Raw genomic sequence first — 22,757 nt, 5'->3', positions numbered from 1 at the left:
CACCCAAAAACTGGATAATATCATAATTTTTCAGAAATCGACGACTATAGAGATGTATGATCAGAGGATGTGCAACAACTGTTTATACATAGAAAGTGGCGCGGAAAATATCCCCTAGGGAAAATTGAAAACTAGATAGGTTAATATGAAAATAAAACATTTTCGCTTCTCGGTAATCTGTTTACCTACAGAGAAGCGTGTTTTGGCTTCCTCCCCGGGCGATGTGATCTGACGGATTTGAGGATAATTTGATACTTAGATGCCATGTTGGCAGTCTTCAATTCCTTCTCGCGTTACTGTTGGGTCGAATCGTCGGTGTAGAGTTGCTTTCTTCGTGTTAGTTTGTATAAGTACTGTAGCGCTATTAAACAATGATCTGACTGACCATGGTGTTGATGTCAGAACATGTATTTCAATAAAGTCTATTTCCACTGATTTTGAAAATGAATATCTCAAAGTGATTTTGTTCAATAAATCATCACTCCAGTTTATACTTGCATCATAGCGAGTTAAATCTAGACTGAAGTGCTTGAAATCTTCATTCATATACTCTAAAAGGATTCCCCTTTATCATGTCTATAATCCAAGGCTATATCCAGGGTTCTACATCACTACATATTTACAGTTTAAATCCAGGACAAACTTCAAAGTAATTGAAAAAGTTTGCCATTCGCAATTTCGAAAAATCTTCCAGAAATATTGAAGTTTCTGTGGATTTTCGTCCGCATGTAATCTTTTTCCATTATTCTTGGGATTAAAGTTGTTGTTGACTTTTTAGTGGTGGAGAGTAGGAGATTAGTCGTGAACTATATTAGATTGGTAATTTAATCCGCCTCTGTTGTGTGTGTGTATAAATTGTGACCCATGCTGTGCTGATAATAAGATCAGTTCATCCTTTGGGGCATGAAGCAGAAAGAAGCATCAAATATACATATATGCTCCCTAAATCATAACTAAACTTCAAATTCTACTTGACAAAGTAGACACCATGTTATAGGAGACAATTTTTTCTGAGTCCTGAGTGATTTTCAGGCAATCCGGGCATCCTGAAGAAGACCATTCCCTTCCTCATATAAGATTAGTAAATCAATATTGTACTTTTTGTACAAATAATATTTACCATCCATGATATCCGGAACCTGAGGTTGTTCTTTTGGGCAAGTCTTCTGTGTACATTGTATGTGCTTGACAAGACGAGTAATGCCAGTACCACATTGATGCATGGATTACTATACTGTCCCATTCTTCTCAATCAACAGAAACGTTGGTAAAAGAGAGACAGGGGAAAAGGAAGAACATAAACAGATAGTTTTGTCTTCAAGAACGAAAGGTGTGCTTTATTTGGATTACTGTACAATGGTGACTCAGTTCTTCTGTAAAGGATGTAGGCACTAACGTAGAGCTACGTCAATACAACATCTAAAGGCAGAGAAAACAAACTGATGTTGAGGGATAGATTTATCTTTAGAGAGGTAAAAGAATGGTTTATTTTGGTTAGTGTACAATGGTGACTGAGGTCTTCTAGAAAGAATGTTCCATAAAAATTAAGAAACATCTGTACAACTTCTAAAGACAGGGGAAAGAAGAGAAATTATGTCTTTTCCCCCATTCCAGCATTCCACAAAAGTGCATTTTCATGGGCACTTTAAGTAGTAGTGTTAAATTTAGAAAGTGTGTGGTTTATTTTAGTTAGCGTGCTATGATCTCGCAGTTCTTCAATAAACAACTTCATAAAGACTGAGATAAAGTGAGAGCAACATCTGAAGACAGAGAAAAGGAGATAAAGGTGTGTTAACAGGTGCATTTGTCGTTAGACATCTTAGAGCCAAGCGTAAGAACCAAAGGCAACACTTACTGTGTCTTTTTAAGAGTATTTCGCAGTTCTGTGGATGGCAAATTAAAAGAACAATGAAGAAGGGAAGTTTGGTTTGTTCACGAAAAAGTCTGTGAACTCTGCCATGGGGTTTTACAGTGTCTAAAATTGAATTACCGAGTTGATACTGCCTTAAGTTTTGAGTTCATAAAATGCACACGTTCGAGTTAATTTTGGTTTTATACAAAGAATTGAGGCAAGGTTTAAAAACTGGAAGGGCTGAACTGTTTAGTGTTGTCCTTCTTGCAATATTCTGTAACACATTGACCTAGTTTCATTTCAGACCAAAGGTTTTAGACAACAAACTCAGGAAGGTGCCCATCAGTTTTCATACATGATTGCCTTTGTTGCTGATCAGTTGCTTCATTTTAGCTGATCACTTGTTTCTTCATTGGTGCTGCTCAGTTGTTTCATTGTTGCTGATAATTTGTTTCTTTATTGCTGCTCAATTGTTTCTTTATTACTGCTCAGTTGTTTCATTGTTGCTGCTCAGTTGTTTCATTGTTGCTGATAATTTGTTTCTTTATTGCTGCTCAATTGTTTCTTTATTACTGCTCAGTTGTTTCATTGTTGCTGCTCAGTTGTTTCATTGTTGCTGATAATTTGTTTCTTTATTGCTGCTCAATTGTTTCTTTATTGCTGCTCAGTTGTTTCATTGTTGCTGCTCAGTTGTTTCATTGTTGACAAGATGTTTCATTGTTGCTAACAAGTTGTTTCATTTTAGCTGATCAGTTGTTTCACTGCTCCTGACAAGTTGTTTCATTGTCACTGATCAGTTGTTTCACTGTTCCTGACAAGTTGTTTCATTGTTGCTGACAAGCAGTTTCATTGTCACTGATCAGTTGTTTTATCATTGCTGATGTTTTCTTATTGTTTATCTTTCCAGCTCGGCGAGTGAAACGGCAGATCATCAAAACGGCCAGCGTAGGTGGACGGAAAATCCTCGAATGCAACATCGTCTATCCAGGGGGCGTCTACACACCACATGTGATCAAATGGAATAAAAAGGGAATAGATACTCCAGTTTATGTCAAATTTAACACATTTTCACCACATATTGATGAAAGCTACAAAGACCGGATTCGTTTAGTTGAAAAAGCGTCAATTGAGTTGAGTAATATTAAAGGCACAGACGAGGGATGGTATGAGTGCATCGTAAATTTTATGGATGGAACCGATACGACAACGCAGAATGGAACCTGGATATACCTCTCAGTTAACGGTGGGCTGATTTATTGTTTTTTCTGTCGTATTACCTTATAGGTGGCGCTGTAGTCAGATGTGTCATTTGTCATTTGTGTGATCTGGATTGGATGCTTTAAGGAATAAGCTATTTTTTAATTAGTCAATAATTATTATTAATGGTATTACTCTATACAAAGCTGAGAAGCAAATGTTCATTCATATTGCTTCACATGAGCTAAGATTATTTAGGATCAATGTCGTACAGAGGTGACTAATCACAAAGTTTTGAGTCCAAATAATCTGCTTTCCACTGATTAGAAGCTGTACTATTTCGCAATCCGACTCACTGTATTTCCTTCATTCTTCCAATCCGGTATTATAACACGGTGAAATAACTAGCTGTATGCCTAATTATCCAGGGTTCACGTGCGAAAATTACACTTTGTTGCGAATCCCATCGAGAATTTCACAATGTCTTGACGTCTTTGATCCTACAGGAGAAAACAATCGCGCTGTATTCTCCCTCAATCTGCTTTGAAACTGGTTGTGTGAGTTCCATTTGATCCCAGAAAAACGATGACACGAAAAACGTGACTTCTCGCGATGGAATGAATTGAATCGTGTGCAAAAATGACTTTTGTTGTCGCAAAGGAGGCGATGTGATTGTTGAACATGTCGATGGTAGCTTTTGAAGAAAGTGTTTGCTAGTTGAAGATGAGATATGTCATTGTGGCAGTGACGATGGTGGTGTTGCTAGCCTGTAAATTCCAGGCCCCAATTTGAACGCTCCTTGGAGTGGCCCGCCTCGAATGCCTGAATTCAGATTTTGTGAAGTTTGGATGCATATCAATCAGCTAAAAATTTGTGGGCCAGTTTTAACTGGGGATGACCCACCTGTGATTTGCTAAGGGGTTTCCAAAAGACATTTCTGAAAAAATTTACGATTAAAGAACTTCGTTAGATTTTTCAATCCACAGAACCTTATGACACAATTTTTTTTCTCACAAATCTAGATTATTTGTGAAATCTGCGAAAAAGTAAAAAATCCTTGAAATTGGGCGGTTTACAGTAAAAACACACGTTTGATAATATCATCAACATGATTAAAATATACCGCACATTTTTTTGACATTGAAACAATGACTTTTGACATTTTCTCATCATTTCAGTTTCATTCTGCTGTGGGCAGAAACCATATTTCTGTCATGCATGATAATATACAAAATATCGCCTTGAACGCCCCAGGTTCTAACGGCACCGTGTTTAATTCCTAATTAAACCTGAAAACTAACATGAGCAAACGTGATTCTCAAGGAAAAAAATGATGTCAATTTTCTATTTCTGGATGAAGAAATATGCTTATGATGTTACATGTTTGGTTATTGGCATTCCGAAGATATTGAGGCTGATAAGCCAATTTAAAGGTATTTATGATGTTGGTGGAATTCATTAGAAAATCTGATTGGAAGACACTCTGCATGTATGTATGATGCAATTTTAAGAGAAGTCTCTTTGAAAGAAAATTCCTTCCTGCTTTATTGCTAAGAAAATGCAGGATTTGTAGCTCACCTGGTGAGCTTATGTCATCACGCCTTGTCCGTTGTCGGTAGTCTGTTCGTCCGTCCGTCGGCGGTCTGTCGTCCATTGTTCGTCAACAATGGTGGCACGTTTGCTCACCATTGAGTGTTGAAAGTTTAAACTCGGTGTGTGGATGTCTTATGACAACATATAGACACATTATATGGAGCACTAAAGTGAAATGTTTACATGTTTGTTCATAGTACTTTCTAAAGCACTTTTCTCCCTTTCCATAAAATGTTGGGTTAATTCAGCTGTCAACATTTGCAATCTGCCCTAATCGAAGATTAATACTCAATAACCAAGAACCATGTCTCTGATATGGATAATTAACTTGCACTGCAATTTATATCAGCAGTCGTATAATTGATATGGAGGCATCTACGCTAGATCTTTCGTATGTTTGTCACTTAGAGTTGGGTGGCTGCGGGGGTCAGAAGTCGACGGCAGCTATTGATTAGTTTGATGTGGGGGAGATGGCGAGTGGAGAACAGTTTCAGCGAGTGTGATGCTGAGGGAATGTAAACTTTAAAAATTCACAAGCATTTTATTTTCGTGTATTTCAGGAATAACTCAGATTTGCGATAATGAAAATTGCAAAAAAAGAATTCGAAAAAAAAAGAGGTTATTTTACTTCAAGTCTAGGTCTTCTTGTGGGGAGAGAAGACCAGGCACTCGATCATGAAAGTAACTGGGGTGACTGGGCTTGAAATCAGTTCCCAGCAAGCTATTGACATTGATTGAATGGTCAGGTGGTTTCAAATAACTGGTGTTTCATAGTGGTTGTAGGGGGGAGGATGTGCCTTAATCACGTTATTACAAATGAACCAGACCCCTATCCTCGGACCGGAATAAGAAAGAAGACAAAGTGATGTTCATTTCCATCTAATCAACCAATCACAGAAAAACAAAAGAAGCTTTAGCCATCCAAATCCCGTATTGAGTGGTCATGGCCAAGTAACGCTCAACGCGAAGAAAAAGAGCCGATATTGCATTAACATCACACCTGGTCACTGTTGGTAGGATTTTCGTGGCTGATTGGTGTTGTCCAGTGGGTTTGACCTTGTCGTCCTTAGTCATTGCTTAAGTTTTTCTTGCAATAATGTCGGGTATTGGAAATGGTCTTAACACTGTTGTTTTGTTGCAGGGCACTTGCTGTATTCCAGGTTTAAACAAGTTGATCTTACTGCCCTGTTGGCTGCTGAAGCCAGAGGGTGATTACCTACGTGGCAGATAATGCCTAAACTCTGCGAATTATGACAACTGGGAGTTGACAATGGCTGAGAAGGTTGAACGAAAGTCCAACTATTTTTTTCAGGTTTTTTTTTTCACAAAATTTTTGCTCAAAATGAAGAGATATCATCATTTTTTGGGACTTTGAAAAATTTTCAGAATTTTGAACTTGTGAAAAAATTCCAACCCTAAGATGAGAAAATTTTCAAATATTTTTTTCACTTGATTTTTTTTCTCAATGTTTTTGCTCAAAATGAAGAGATACTGGAGGAATACCTCTGGAAGTTCACAATGGTTACAGACGGGTTGGCACAAAAGTTATCCAATGATGTCTTTGTAAGCTGATATATTGGACTCAAAAAGGATTCTTGTTGTGTACATGCAAAGACATAATACAGTAACTCCTGTTTCAACCTTATACATAATGCACTCGCCTTGCTTGTACGGTCATCATAAAAAAAGAAAAATATATGGATATTGCACTGTTTTCCGATAGTGGAAAGTGAAAAAATATAGCACATTGTTCACTGACGACCATAAAGAATATTGCTTTGTGGATTTTTGTCCATTTTCGACATTAAAAGTGATGATGTAAGGTTAGGATGGTTCAAGCCATTCATGGCTATCCGAGCATCTTCTTCCTCCATTATGTATGAGAAGAATTCATTGTATCTTCATCGTGATGATGTCCAATATGGCTGGTACGTGGCGTTAATGATACCATCGGCTAGACCGGTATTATGGTTCAGGCAACGCTTCTTGCTTCCTTCAACAGGAAATAGGGGTTTCGTAAGGCTGTGAGTGTTCCCGCACCAGTTAGTGGAGATACAGTGGGACTTCTCTATCAAGGACACCCTTTGAGACTGAGAAGTGCTGTTCTTAATAGAGAGGTGTCCTGATTAGAGAGGTCACATTGAAAGGAAACTAACCACTCCAATAGAGAGGTGTCTGTTAAGGATGGTTCCAGTGATTTGTGTAACCAATACCACCATCTTTTGCTAAACATTGGTAAAAAAATCTTGGTAGGATAAAAACAGCACTTTTTAGTGTTGGCAAATTTTACTAAGTGCCAGCAATTGCCACATCTATATTATGCATAAAATCATTTTTGAGCAACAAACCCATCATATGTGACAGAATTGCCTAAATTGTTCTCAAATCTGAAAACCAATATTACATATTTTGATTAATCAATCCTTAAACAAAGTTTTCCACATTTGGTGAAATATTGCGCCTCAAGAGCATGAATATACATGTTACCAAAACTGGGCAACTGCCCAACACAATGGTGGGCTAACGAGAAAACTCCCCGGGAAATATTAGCCCAATTTACCCGCCTAAGATTCAATTGCGGCGAGTTGTCTGATTATGGCAGGAAAGAAAACGTGGTAGTGATTGATTCAGATCAATCCGATCCGGATAAGGCCACATGTTGCAGATTGGTTGGTTTACGGGATCCAGTCCTCCTGAAAATGTTGGATGGTAGAGAAGATATTTGATATAAAATAAAATTTTGATATCTTTGGTGTTTTGTTTCTCTTATTTGAGGATGGAAGTGGTTGGTTGGCTTGCATGAGAGGACGGTCTGTTTCGGAATTCAGTGTCATTCCAATACGGTCGCCTTGGCTGCCATCTTGAATTTTGCTTCTTATTGGTAAGGTGAATGTGCATGGGGATTGACTAAGTGCATTTGCAACCAGTGCATCTGGAGAAGTGAAACAAGAACATCATTATGATTGCCTTGCAATTTGTTACATCAAGTTTCTCTCTAAAATCCCGCCAAATCCAGGTCAAATTCCCGTAAACCGAAAAAAGTGGCCTGCTGTGACATGAACATGCCATCAAACTGATGATGTTGCTGTATTGCCGCAAGGACAGACCTTGTTTTCCAGATTGCCGAAGGATCGTCAAGGGTTGCCTCCCTGTGATGGTAATGTTGTTACCTTTGCACAGAATGTCTGGCTAATCTAATTTCGATGGGGAATTTCTGCCTTTTGTTGTGATGTTTGTTATTCAGTGACCATTGACAAGTGCTCGGTATTTTTTTTTGTCGTTCATTCTCTTCTCTGTTTGTCATTTCGTTGGGAACATCTGTTAATTCCTGCCACCAATGTGGAGTAAGGTTTGTATGTAAGGAGGCAAGTGTCTCTCTGAAGGACTCATAGATGAAACAGTCGCTTTGCTGTAGTGGTAAGGGGCTCTACAAAAAAGTACACTCTCGTCAAAATGATAAAAAATTTGAATCTACCATTGAAGAGATTAACAGAGCTCCATATTTAGAGGCAAACAGAATATTGTATCATAATAGATCTGATGTAATCGAAAACTTTACGGATGTCACAAAAGCATTACTTACCAACGCAGCAATTGCCAGTGTGTCTGTGATCTTGTCAAATATAGAATTGACAACAAATTCAGTAGCAGGAAAATTATTGTATTTAGTGTGGTAAAATGATCTACATTTAATGGCTACCGATACATGATTATTAGGTTCTGTTGCTTTTATTGTGTGTGCCCTTTGGATAAACACTTTAGTGCTCCTTGCTTTAGGTTGCTTGAGTATTCAACTACAAAATTTTTAAAATCATATCCTATAACACCAGGTTAGGAGTGATCTCCTCATGTCGCTGAAGTCTTTTCTCCAATAAAATTGGAAAACGCCAAGAAGCCGGACTGCATGATGATTTGAGCCGTATCCTAACTGCAGGGAGGTTATACTAGTATGCAATATGATAAGATTTAAGCTAGATTAAGTGCCTTTTCAAGTTGCTATGCTCAAAACACGGGAAACACCTTGATGTCAATACCTATACTGTAAACCAGTATAGGTAAATATTCGTATCTCTTTAGCTTTTGTGAGCTCCGTCATCAGGTGTGCCCCCAGAGCACCCTGGATATTTCCCATCTGTCAACTCTGTCTCCATCCTATGTTCCCCCGGACCACATCCTCAATCCATTACTAGGGAGGCAAGGTTCGGGTCGATTTATCCACTTTTGGAAACACAAGAACAAATCGCTTAGGTTTGATGAAATAAGTTAACGGTATTCAACTCCCAGTACATGATGTATGCTGGTTGGAAAATCAAATTTGGCTGATTCTATATCTGGGCGTCTTCAGATATTTCGAGAAATATTTTTTGTAAATATTGGCATTTTGATAAAGATGTTTCTTTGCTTGGACACTATGCAACTTTTTGCCTCCCAGTTGGTGTATAATTACAAATGACCTTCCTCAGCCCTAAGGCATTCTGTTCCGTACTTGAATTCATGAAAATAAAAAAAAAACATTCATAAAATATTGATAAATTTAGCCACTGATGAAGTAATATTCAATCTTTGACAAAGTTGGGCGGTGGTGTCAAATTTCAATCCTAAAAATGTGTCAAAATATCAAAACACGTTTTTCGATTGCCCGTTTAACTTCTTATCATCATAAATTCGATTAACTTTAAAATAGCCTAATCAATAACTGATATTGTTCTTATATTTCAAAAGAAAAGGAACACAATGAATTGTCCGTAAACAAACAAAAATGGATATGACAAATCATTTGCTGATGAGTGTGTGTTACTCACGAAACAGAAAAAGAAGAAATTTATCGACAGGATAATTGACCTGGCGCTTTAAAGTTACTCATCTCTGGGAATTGTTTAGTGATTTATTTAGAATGACTATTTGATTGCCCTTTAGAAAAAATTTGATAGATGATCACTGTTTTTGCACAGGGTGTTTTGATAGTGAGCAAAGGTCATTATTACATGACAATCTTATGGGAACCAGAGGGTATAATGAATTCATTGTTTATTTTAGTAAGGAGCCAGCCAGCTTTGGCTCATGAGACACTCTTTACTCCCAAACTTCTATCCCTGGTGAGAAGTTTTTGAGTCAACCCTTTGGCGTCACTAATCAGCAATAGCAGATTTGAACTAAAGTTCGAGTTGATTATCTTTAGGAATCGAGTCAAATTTCAAATGGCTTGTTATCTATAGCTAAAGACAATAATTTGTGTCAATTTGTCAGTGCGCTAAACGCACTTATGGATAGTTCACCAAGTACTTTTGCCAAGCATCAAAAGGTTGATATTTACATGAAAGTGTGGATATAATAGTTCAAGTTTATCGGCAGCGATTGAATCTATCCTCTAATTTTCAACGTACCCAAAACCTATTAAATTGAATGTTTGATGTACTGCTTATCGTCAGCGATTGAGTCTAACCTCTAATTTTTAACGTACATGTACCCAAAAACTTATCAGATTGATTGTTGATGTACTGCAGTGTCATTATCTCAGGTGACTGAATCACAACCATTTCGTTATTTCGCAACATTTCATCAATGGATATCTATGAATGGATATTATTTAAAGGCTAAATGTCTTTAAAAATTGTTTAGCATTTATCATCTAACCCTTTAGACAAGTCTGAATTAAGTTGCTTAACAATTTGTTTGGGGGTGGTGGTGAGGGGGAGGAGGGTATCCTATTAACTTCAACCTACTAAAAACAACAGCCCAAGTTGAAAATCCTCAATTTGCGATTGTGTGTACTTTTGGTCCACCGATCAGTGAACCGTAAATATATTTTGTCGGCATTTAGAAGAGAGCAACTGCGACTGAGATATTTGAAATAAGACTATCGCCTTCAGAACAATGCTCAGACGATACAATCACTCTGGAAATGTTCGGGACGCAACATGAACGACTAATAGACTGACATTTAGAGGTGGCTGCATGTGACCAAAATAGCGAAGAAATTTGAAGCAGGACAACATTTTAGGTGGGAGAAGATGTTTGGGACGTTTTTGCTGTGGTTATGTAACCTGAACATGTGTTCGTTTGGCATTAGGAAGTGTCTGGAGGTGGCCTTTATCTAGCTAAGACATTTGAAATAGGACGAGTGTTCTTGCTTGATGTAAGTGAATATCTTATTCGAGACGAAAGTCATAGTCATACAAACAGGCAAAGGTTAAGAATTTCTTGGGTTGTGTGGACTTTAAGCCTGATGTCTGAACCCTGATCATCTGATAGTCTGGTTCAGAAGCTGGGAGACAAAAACATGTCTGATGACTGTTTTAAGTCAGAAGATGATTTGTAGATACCTTATATTTGTTTGTTTAACCTTTTGTGTGATATTTATGCAATGTATCTGCTGTTCTCTAACAGAGTCTCTTGTATTGATAATTTGATGATGGCCATCCAGCTTTTGTTTATAAAGACTTTTATGTCATTCCATCAATATGTACTCATGTTTCATACAGAGTTTTCGTTTCTGTCAAAAGCACGGATCAGAGTGTTTCACAAAAGGAATGGCATAGGTCTGGCTGGATATTTGGATGGTTCCCATTTTGCTGTTGATCCAGATTCAACATTTTGAAATCTCAGATAGGCCTTTGATACTTTTAACATTACCTTTTAGTCAGACCAACCCCAATTATCTTCGATCCTTTTACCAAATCATCGCCTTTGCTTGTCTCTGTGATTAAATCTATTTCCTGCTGAATTGTTTATGGCAGATAATGATAGAGATGGTCATCACATGCTGATGATAAAGACATGTATTTGCTATATTGACATTTTGGCTGAAGATATTTCTGATTAAGTCAGACGTTTATCGTTACTCTTACAAAATGAATGGTGGCATGTGGCAAATAACATAAATCTAGTATGTTGTTTTGATGAGCTTCGCCGAGTGTTTGACCACTACTAGAGAAAGATAGCTACATACTTCATCATTATGGCCATAATGTTTTCTAGAAATTTGCCTGATAAAATCTTTGCACTTTTAATTCTGATATAGCAGTGACTGAGTCTATCTGAATAACAGTCATTTCGTGGTTTAACAGTAATTTTTTAATAACGCTTTCATTAGCACAGGGTCTTTATAGTGTACTGTACCCCTGGCCCACATCTGTATAGACCAGGTGGCCTGGATCCCAACTTGGCCCACTAGAAAGAGTTTCATTCTAAAATATAGCTAGCATTACCCAATCTTAGGGACAAGGTTGCATCGAATGAGAGCAGTGCTGCCATCTTGTTTTTCAGGTGTATCCATCCAAAGACTTATAGGGACCGAGTTGAACAATAGAACCTAGGAAAATTTGGCAGTTGCAATTTTTATTTTCGCAAATCTGCGAAAATTCTCACATCCGCGAAAAAATTTTGATTGCCTGACTTGGCGTGTAAAGGGTTTATATAAATTGACCGCTGCATGCAATCCATGACTGTACACATGCTGTAGTTGGTTAATTTATGACCCAATCTCACAAATGGCCATGCAGGAATTCTCGACTTTTTACGATCGTCTCCCGTTTTTTACCATACATTATTGTATTTGTTTTTTTTAATCTCAGGATTAACTGGAGTTATTGTTGACCTGCTACACTGGGTCCATTACTTAATTTGCTACATGCACATGCACATTTTTGTGATTTTTGTGCAAGAATCTGAGGATGAGTGGTATATGAACACAGTCTCTGCTGGTGGTGTTTAAAAAAAAGTTAAACAAATGGACAAGAGGCCATAGCTGTGGTAGAGTGGATTGGGTAAAGGAGAATCTTAAGAGCAAGTACTCTAGTTTCACTGATCTAAGACCGTTTCTTTGATTGCTAAGGAATTGACATAAATGACAAGGTTGAACATGACGTCAGGAGCATCGTAAAAACACGGTGTCAGATGAAACAGTTTCTTCGATATAACAAGTTGTAAAGCAGTTCCTACTTATTTTGGGGTGGTCAGGGGTGCTAAAAAGGGGGTAACTTTAATTCTATGATAGCCAAAAATTAACCAAAGTAAGGGTTGAAGCTATGTTTTCTGATGAGGTATGCTCTCTCTGGTCTTGGACAAGCTACATGTGTTGCAATAGACTTTATGTGGATATCTCAAATAGAATCTTTGCACTGGAGATGATGGGGTGTTGGTGTGGCCATGAGTGTGTTATGAACTGGTTCAAATCCTGAAGGAACCTCTTCCTGTCTCCATTTCTCTGATAATAAAAAAGCGATGCCCAGCTCTCCTTGACCACAACACCGATGCTCATCCACCAATCTGCCTCGCATGGTCAACACACCCCGGCGTATCAATCAACATCCGAAAAATAAATAACATCTACCGACGAAGATCAAATTTCAGCCTGGCTTTATTTGCCCCGAGAGACTTTGCCAAACTCAAAATCAGTACTGCTGTCGCCCATCGTGGAAAGGTGAAAAAGTTTGACCATGTCACTGATTATCCTCTGATTGGGTTTTTGTGAGCAATTTCAGCACATGGTCAATGTGCCTTTACATTATCAGTCAACAGCAGAGTAACAAATATGGGTCTATGGGCAAAGATCAAATTTCAGCTCGGCTATATTTGCCCCGGGAGAATTGGCAAATGCTAACCCCGTCCTGGTGCGGCCCATGAGAGCAGTTGATCATGGTTTAGGGGCAGGTGGGAACTGGCGTGGGCACCTGCTCGGTGTGGTGTCTGGGCTGGCCACTTCCAATATCAAATAACTTATGTCTGTTTCGTATCAAGCATAACAAATAGATTGTTTAATAACTTTTTTGCTTGATTTACTGGCGGCAGATCAGATGGTTTTATGATGCCATTCTGTCCACTGGGTCTGGTGGATAATTTACATGGAAGGATCAGATATCTGGCCACCAGTCTCTCCTGTAGAACCACATTCCAACCTTCATAGCAATATATGAATTGCTCCTTGCAATACCCCAGGTGATCGCAGTCAGGTGCTTTGAGTCATGCCACACAGTTCTGTCTGGAACATCTACAGACACGATCACCCTGGCCATATTTAACTTTTTGGTCAAGGGGGCAGTATGCTCTCAAGGGGTGGCAGAACACCACTTTTCAATCCCAAAGGCTCCAAATCTGCATAAAGAACATCAAGTTTTTTGGCAACGTCTAGGGGGAGCTGCCTCCTGCCTCCCAATCCCCTGCTTTATGACAGATAGAAAGCCAAATCTGCAGCTTGGTGATCTTTTGCAGTTCGTTTTGCCGGCAACCAGCGATATTTTGTTGTTTGAAGTCTAGCCTGTTTCATATCAAATGATGTTCTCTCATAAGTCAGGAAAATGTCTATCCGTCCATCGTCTGCTACGGCTGGTAATGGTCAAAAGCCACCAAACCTTGCCAATAAAATGGCGACACCAGACCAATACATTCTCCAAACAGAATTGACATTCTCTCAGCATTGTCTACACCAATAAACATCAATTTACATTAACTGTAATATGTGCAATAAAAGCAATAATTCACCCCATATGATCTGATACCCCTACTTTATTATCTTATATGAACTCTCAGTCTCCATCTATGATACTTCATCACAGATTCTTCAATGTTTCATGTCGTACGAGGTGACGCAAAAAAGATGCATTTAATATGCCAAACCAAATGGTTTCAGCGATTGTTTTGCCTTGGGTCAGTTAGGTCCTTGATACTGTAGGTCTTTGGAACCCTCATAAAATATGTAAATAGTAACCTGTGGAATGTCGAAAAGGATGGTTTGGATGGTTAGGATACAAAGCTTTGAAATTAAAAGCCTTAAGGGAGTCTGCCTACCCTTTTTGAAAACAAACAAAGCTTGTATCAAACTTTGAAACACAGTTACAAGGTATCAATTGTTTGATAAAAACTTGATTTAAAAAAAATTCTTTTTTAAATCGTTTTAGAAACATTGAAAGGCTTTTACCCAAAAGTTGCTGTTAATTTGCTTGAAACCCTGAACCACCCTGGAGAAAATCTTTAATTTTAGGATCGATTTCAAAAAGTTTTCAAATCTATCCCTTTCTTGTTAATAATTCCGTCGATAATTAGTATTCAGTATCATGGGAAACCTTTAATGTCGTTTGCACTGATATTTGGCCTCTGGCTTTTATCGAGATTAAGCCCTATAATAACATGCCTCTTACTTTGTAACCTTGTAGCGTTGAAATTAAAAAAAGTTAAAGGGTATCAAAACTGTAGGACATGGAAGAGGGAGTAGTATAGCTTATTGTGTACTTTAGAGTATATCTCATTCTGAGCTGATGCGTTGTTTTAAAGGAATTCATTCAAACCTCCTTTTGTGGACACTTCTGTAGGCAGGACACCCTTTCTATAATGGCATTACCTTTGGTCTGGAATTGAACATCTATAAATTTGAATGAAACTTTCCCACAGCCTAGTTGAGATTCAGGCCCCAGGTCTATACAAGGTGTGGGCCAGGGGTACAGCCCGCTTCCAAAACCCTGGGGTAGTGAAAGAGTTAATGCACAAACATTGATTTCCTGTGACCAATGCCTTTAAGAATATGTCAGGCAGCTGTTGCAGTCGACGAATGACGAGGCTAATATCCACTTCATAGCTGTGACCGCCAGCAAGTTCAATTACCGACAACATGACTCATTATCTCCCAACATCAAACTTTCCCTTTAAATTCCATCATCATCTTTACAGTTAACATGTATTGTCAGATGACAGTGTAACTTTGAAGTCCAGTAATGCACACTGTCACACAAGCCAGCAAGCCCCTTAGGGCGCCATATTAGCGATGTTCAAATTCCAATATGGTCTTGGAGAATGAGTCTGCCAATGAAAGGAAGTCATTCAGAGCGTTAGAAAATTATCATAGCTTTGGGTTTATACGGTGGAACCCGGTAACACGTCCACTCGTGGGACCGTGGTTGAATGGTCGTGTTACCGGGTGGTCACATTTGTGAAGTTGAAAATCCGGGGACAAAATTCATGATCAAGTGAAAAATGTTAAAAGTCCAAAAATGATGCTATCTCTTCATTTTGAGCAGAAACATTGAGAAAAAAAATCAAGTGAAAAAAATATTTGGACTTGGAAAATTGAGAAAATTTTCCAAGTTAAAAATTCTGAAAAATTTTCAAAGTCCAAAAATGGTGCCATCTCTTCAGTTTGAGCAGAAACATTGAGAAAAAAAATCAAGTGAAAAAAATATTTTGACTTAGAAAATTTTCTGATCATAGAGTTGGAATTTTTTTCACAAGTTCAAAATTCTGAAAAATTTTCAAGTCCAAAAATTATGCTATCTCTTCAGTTTGAGCAGAAACATTGAAAAAAAAATTCAAGTGAAAAAAATATTTGGACTTAGAAAATTTTCTCATCATGAAATTGCCAATATGGTCTTGGAAAATGCCTGCTGACAGACAAGATGAAATTATAACTGTAAGTTTCTTGTGTAAAACCGAGGCACCGAACTGCATTCTTTTTGATAAAAACAGACCTGACAATATCTCAGAATATCCTGATATAGTTGTAAAAAAGTGGCCAACGAATTGCATGTCTTAGTGACTAAAATGCCAATATCGAATGTATCTAAAAGGCTGTCAAATCTGAAAGACAGTCTAACTGATAACTTGTTATGACTAGGTATTGGAAATGCATTTGATGTGGAAAAAATTTATATTTATATCGAAGAACTTAATCAGTTAATAATAGATGTTATTTTTGGGTGGTATACTATTGAAGCACTGGTACAGTCATCAAATGAATATCCTCGGTGTCAAATGAATGTCCTGTTGTATGAAGGTAAGAAAAGAGTTGGGTGTATCTTCTAGTACTTGCTACCCTCTGCTGTCTCATTCTTTTATGCTATGGTTCCTGTCTTACAGATGTATCTCTCCTTGGGATCAACATAAAACTTGCTTTTTCCAAGGGATAAATCAAAAGTGAACTCCATCATAGCCTTCTGAAGGTCGGAACATAAAAAGACATAATGTGACCCGCTCCAGCAAAACCAGTCGCATGTCGCACATAAGATGAGCCTAGATGACACCAGAAGATAATAGATGAAATTGATGTTGTCAGATTTCACAAACGGCAGACAATAGTGAAATGAACAAACAGTCCGTCTCAACCTGCCAAGCTCTGAGCGATATGCGACTGGTTTTGCTGGAACGGGTCACATATGTTATACAACCTTGACAAAAAAAGCAAATGAGGATAACATTTTTAGTTATCCTCATTAGCTTTTTTTGTCAAGGTTAAAACTGGACTCAATCTCGAGAAAAAGTCATGAAGTTATTTTCCTAGTGCTATTCCATTAGATCATCAATAGCATCAGTGATTTAAGAGATATTGACAGATATGGTGGGGAAAATCTGAAAACAACATTACAATTTTTTTTCTGGGGTAAGTAGAATAATTGGCGCCTCCCTCATTTTTTTGAAGATCAACAAAATCTCTGACCTTTACAAAGCATTAAAGGTGTTATAAAAATGCTCATAGCCTTATCTAAGGTGTATAAAACTACCTCTGTCTGGTTCAACGGCAAAGAGAAATAATTTTAAAAGCCCTAATAATATAGGACAAAAAACGAAAATAAAATTTCTCTGAATGTCAATATGATTTCGGCAAGGCCATCACAACATCCTGTTGATGATATTAGAGGCATAGTTGAGAAGTTTCAAGAGTTCACTGAGAACATGAAAAATTTCCAATAAACTTAATTCTGTTTGTGAGTTTGAAAACGGATTGTTTTTATTGAGTTAAGAGTATCAGGAACTTTTCAAAGGCCGCAGAGGAACCTTGAAAAATTCTCAGGAGAGTTTCCAGCCAGTATTGTTCCCCAAAACCATTCCCACGCTAAAATTTGTTGGAAGAATTCCAAAGGCAGGAAATTGAAACTGGGATCCATTTTGTAAAAATGTAGGGAGAAAAATGAATAAAATGAATGACTCACTTCACATCCAGCAATGATAGTTAACCTATTGACCTAGGCAGATGACTATTGACCATCATAATGAGAGACACCATCCTGGGCTATTTCTGGTCAATATTTACAAAAAAACGCATTCATTTTGACCGATCTGTGGAGGATCATTGCCGAATAACACAACAGATAGATATTTATTTGACACTAGGACCATCCCCTTGCCTATTACAACACAAAGGCTAGTCATGATTGACAAATATTTCATCCAGAGACTAATGGACGTAATGACACTGTCGGCTTTGTTGATTTCTGCCACAGGCGACAAGGGCATTGTGAACAAATAAGTTGGGGAAGAAGAAAAAAAGACACATTCAGTTGGTTTAAATCGGTTCATGACCTCTTTTTGGATGCCTTGGTCGGGTTGAATACATTTTCTGTTCCGAGGCTACCACATTACACTCCACTTTGTCAATTTCAACAAATGAGTGGGGGAAAAGAAGAAATGAGCTAAAAGAGCAAACATTTTCAGAAATCTTTGTGAATTGCAAAAAATATCAAGGCACAAAAATTTTATGGTGTGCAGTACTTGCACGTTCTCTGCAGAAAAGACACCAGCACTTCAAAATGCAAAAGGATTCTGCCAATTGTTACATATTAAACCCTCGAGCATCTCGAGGCAGATGGAATTCATCTCTGGTCATATATTGACCATTATAACCAATGGACGCCGTGTTACAGTCACGTATTGACTGAATTGACCATTTGGCGGTAGCATTCGACCGTGTAAACAGACTGCGTTCCTAAGTGATGAAAATCATTGCCAATATACGCCAAACTACGCCAAATGAAGCAATGATTGCCTTCGTCAACAAATCAAGAGCGTTGGCTTTGAATTGCAAGGTCATCGGTTGACTCATGTCCAATATGAAGGAAGAACAAATGCAGCTGTGAAAAAGACAAGTTCTGTTCCCTGCAGTATCGCAGTTTTCGGACAAGGTTATCATTGAGGTTTGTCGGTCCAAAAGACTGCAATATTTTGCCCAAACTATCCCGTACACCTAGACTTTTAGAGGTTTTCCCACACATTAACCAACCCACCCCAACTTGCATCACCAGTCACAGCAAAACTAGGTACATGTTGTTCTGAGCTAGGCAGGTTGGACGGACTGGTTGTTCATTTCACTGTTGTTTGTCTTTTGTGAAATCTGAGTATATCAATTTCTTCCTTGTCATTTAGGCTCATATGTGACTCGCTCTACCAAAACTAGGCGCTTGTCGCATCTGAACTTGACAGGTTGATACGGACTTGTTGTTCATTTCCCTATTGTTGACCTTTTGTGAAATCTATTACAAACTGATTTGTTCACATTCAACAAAAGGTCTACAATAGGGAAATGAACAACAAGCCCGTATCAACCTGTCAAGTTCAGATGCGACAAGTGCCTAGTTTTGGTAGAGCGGGTCACATATAATGTGCAACATGTGCCATGGTCCTGTGGCTACAAGCTTCACTCGATGTAGGAGCCACATTGGTCTCTTATCTACAGGGAAAGTGAGTGACTGTGAGCAAATTTGTGGTGACTAGATTGGAGTTGGTACCTGAAGAAAACCTTTGATTGAGAGTCGCATTGACTTAAAATATGCCACCATGTTTTACTCCAATAAAGCAGGCCTCTGAGGGTTAAAACTGACAAGACAATCAAAACCCTTAGGTTGTCACATTTAGTAATTCAGAAGGTTAATTGGGAGTATTGACAGATGATCATCATCTTGGCTTAATTGGATTCATTAGCGAGCCGAATATTAAACTTGACAGACGAGGTCTTCTGATTAGCTGACACTGCCGGCGCCACATCAGTGATGTCGTTCTACGTCAACATCGACAAAGTGGATTTGACAACTTTGAAATTATGGTCATCAGATTTAAGGATGATGATAAGGACAGGGAAAGGGTGGAGGCACAGTGGACGAGCTTCTGACTTGTTATCAGAAAGCTGTTGGTACGATGTTTGACCAGTACCACTTGGTACTTTCGACGGGCCTGCAATGGCGAACCGTTACGCTCCCTAATTGCTTTCTTCAGAACAGTTTGGGGATTAGGCTGAGGAATGAAAGTAAAGTGCTTTGGACAGTATAAAGCGCTATATGAGGAGAAGGGACGCTCTGAAAACCAGCCCCGCTTTTGCTCGTCAGCCTCAGATGGCAAGACACCTAGGAGAAGGACTCTCCAAAAAACAGTTTTGTTCAACATGTGGGTAGAATAAATATTGTGTTTATACTATGGTATTTCCCCAAAGGCAATTCTCACAAATATTTGTCATCTCAAAAGCTGGATTAGTTTCATCAAAATTAGATTTCTAAAGTTTGTAATGGATTCCTTTTAAACTTTTTTATAATCAAAATTAATTAGGGAGATTGATGACCTCTCATGAAATGTCCTAAATTGCATTAGTTCATTGAGAACTAATCAGCACTTTTGAAGTTTTAAGAGGAGTTTAAGCCGTTGGGGAAAATATACCAATATCTTCTGGTATGAAAAGTGGCAGCAATGTTGCATCCTTGTCTAAAGCCTGAATACCTTGAAATGTTTTTGATGAGTTTGAAAAGGGTAATAACTTCATCCAACTTTGCAATTATTGTATGATGAGCCCAATGCAAGAACTTTGCTGTCCACAACCAGGACTTGAAATGTTGAAAAGCCGGCATTAAAGCTAGAAATACATGCATGGTAATCTGTACCAAAAAACAGGATTTTGAAGTGTAAAATCTGGCAAGGAGGTTTGACTGTGCAGATGAAAGAACAATTGAAGTGAACCTTATGGGTCACCAAATTGAGTTTTTCATGCCGATGTGGGCTGCTTTTCAGACTGATGGAGGAAAAAAGATTTATTCCCATGGTCAAAAACTTATGTAGCTACAGGCCTGCACTGTCAAGCTCATAAGGGGTTATTTTGAAAGAAATCAATCGTCTTACAAGCTGTACTGTTCACCTTCTCATCACTAGTACCCAGGGGCTCATAGCATTTGACCAGCATTTTGTATGAGTAAGCAATGCAGACACGATTTAGCAAGAGTTTTATGATGCTTAACAGGACATGAACTAGCCCCGCGGGAGTAATCAAGAGTGCTTCAGAGCATCTATAAAATCAAGGCAATGAAGGAAGCAACACTACTGCGGTGTCTTCGGGGATGGTCAAGTTGGCTGGACTGTTTGATATCAGGGCCGCTGATCTCTGATTGGTCGTCAAATCGATTCAGTGACGATTTAGGCATTCTATAAAATCGAGCTTGATGAAGGAAGGCTCCATCATGTTCGGTCATCAAGGTTTGTGGATAATGGAGAGTTGGCAGCTGACCTCGCTGGCCACACTGACCAACTAACATTTTATTTATCATGTCCATGTAGTTCGCCATCATTAGCCCTCTTTCTAGGCTCTTAATCAGATGATTAAACCTGGGCAACTTCTCTAAAAGGAGGTTGCGCACTGATCATTCACTCATTCACTTGCTGACTGACCCACATCATGTCTGTGTGCCATTAGTCTTTACTCATTAGCTGTGATTTCAAAATTTCTCTTGTCCTCGGTTCCTGGAGGCCATTCGTGCCATCTAACAGTTCATTTGCTCTGAAGACGTTGTTCTAAGTCATAGCGGAGTTAATGGTCAGCCCATCCACAATTAAACCATTGTCGTCATCATCATCATCATGTCCTACGGCGTTGCGGCCATTGGGGTGACCCTGTTCTATTGACGATGCAGCACCACAAAGTTCAGGCCTCAGAAAGGCGGCTCAGGTCACCGGTCTTGCTTCCAGCCCAGTCCTTCACGTCATCCATCTAAATTCCGTTTGGTTGACGGTGTCGACGGTTACCCTCTACGGTGCCCTGCAAGTTGTTTATGGCAAGCGTTCCTTTGGCTGACACCACATGGCCAAACCAACTCAGCTCTTTCTTCTTGACAATGGTTAGGAGGCTGTCATGACCGATATACTGGATGATTATTGCCCGAGATGGTTAATCTAGGAATGCACGTTCTGATGTAGTGCTTTATAACATACAGCATTCTCAAAGCACTTTACATTCATTCGTTCTGATCCAGAAGCCAAGCTATAACAAAAAGTGGACATACTGTCTGAGCCAGCTGATATTACATAGTAAGCTGACTAAGCTTCGAAACAACATCCTTCCGGTCACTAGGCTGGCAATCTAAAACGTTGCCACTACGATCTCAACAGGCTCAATGTACTTGGGCTTGGTCAAGGATCATATCTAAGTGAATTGTTTTGTCTGGATTTGTACTGCAAACAAGGTTATGGAATGCTGCACCAAGAATGCTTAAATGTAAGACCAATATTGTCGTAGGGTTGTTGGGTTGCGGATGAGAAGAATAGTTGAAGTCACAGATGCAAAGGAATGCATAATTCATATGTCTGAGAACCTCATTCCAGCTTCCACTCGGGTAAATGAGCTGGAAGTTCTACCAAATGAACCGAAAGAACGAATTAGTCAAGTGAAGTTCAACAAGTAAAGTCATCCATTGTCTGTCACAGGCCAATTCTGTATGATGTTTTTGGTTGGATCGACAATGTTGCACCAATGCTGCCTGCTGACCCGGAAGCTATTATCAAATGACTGGAATGATGAAAAGATTTGTGGTCCAGTCCCTGTTGTCCATTCAGGGGACTGGACCAAGCCATTGATCATTGCACGATCCATTTTGATGTATGAAAGCAAGCAATTCGTAATCAACTTATCAGCACCAACTACTGAAACAACATAGATTCTGCATTGCTGTTTGTCAGTGCATTTGGGTGTGCCACAATTGATTTTTCCACTTGCAGGAATTCAACTTATGCAACAAGTAGCGCAGCAACATCATTACTGCATGTTTTTCAGGTCAATTTGACTTCTTAAGGCAAGCGATTCCTGGTGAACTGCTGAAGTGAAATGAATTTGGCATTGCTGTTTGTCCAAACCAGTCGCGTCGACTAACCACTAGGGAGTATGACAATTGCGTTTTCCGCTTGCTAGAATTTGACTCCTACAACAATAATGAATGACCGAGAAATCTCATCTAATGAACTGGAAGAGTGGAAAACAGAGCATATGGTCAATTTGTTTTTACGAGTCCGTTGTTTATTGATTCTGTTGAGTTTTCTCAATCGGCTTTAACGCTATTTGCCCTTTATTGTGCTTCAGTGTATAGGGTGTGTGGAAAAATGTTACGTC

The 22,757-nt window shown here is 38.7% G+C and overlaps 1 protein-coding gene across 1 annotated transcript in view; it reads left to right on the top strand.

Annotated features, from left to right (window-relative positions):
• The window catches only part of LOC135502063 (uncharacterized), a 149,934-nt gene that overhangs the window by 65,170 nt on the left and 62,007 nt on the right, over nucleotides 1–22,757 (top strand). The window contains exon 2 of the mRNA XM_064794547.1: nucleotides 2,760–3,095. Within this exon, the coding sequence (XP_064650617.1) occupies nucleotides 2,760–3,095 (336 nt within the window). The remainder of the gene's footprint in view (nucleotides 1–2,759; nucleotides 3,096–22,757) is intronic.

This window comes from Lineus longissimus, chromosome 18 (assembly GCF_910592395.1).
Source record: "Lineus longissimus chromosome 18, tnLinLong1.2, whole genome shotgun sequence".
NCBI classification, from domain to species: Eukaryota; Metazoa; Nemertea; class Pilidiophora; order Heteronemertea; family Lineidae; genus Lineus; species Lineus longissimus.
The sequence above is the reverse complement of the archived record's forward strand: the minus strand, read 5'-3'. Positions and strand labels throughout refer to the sequence as shown.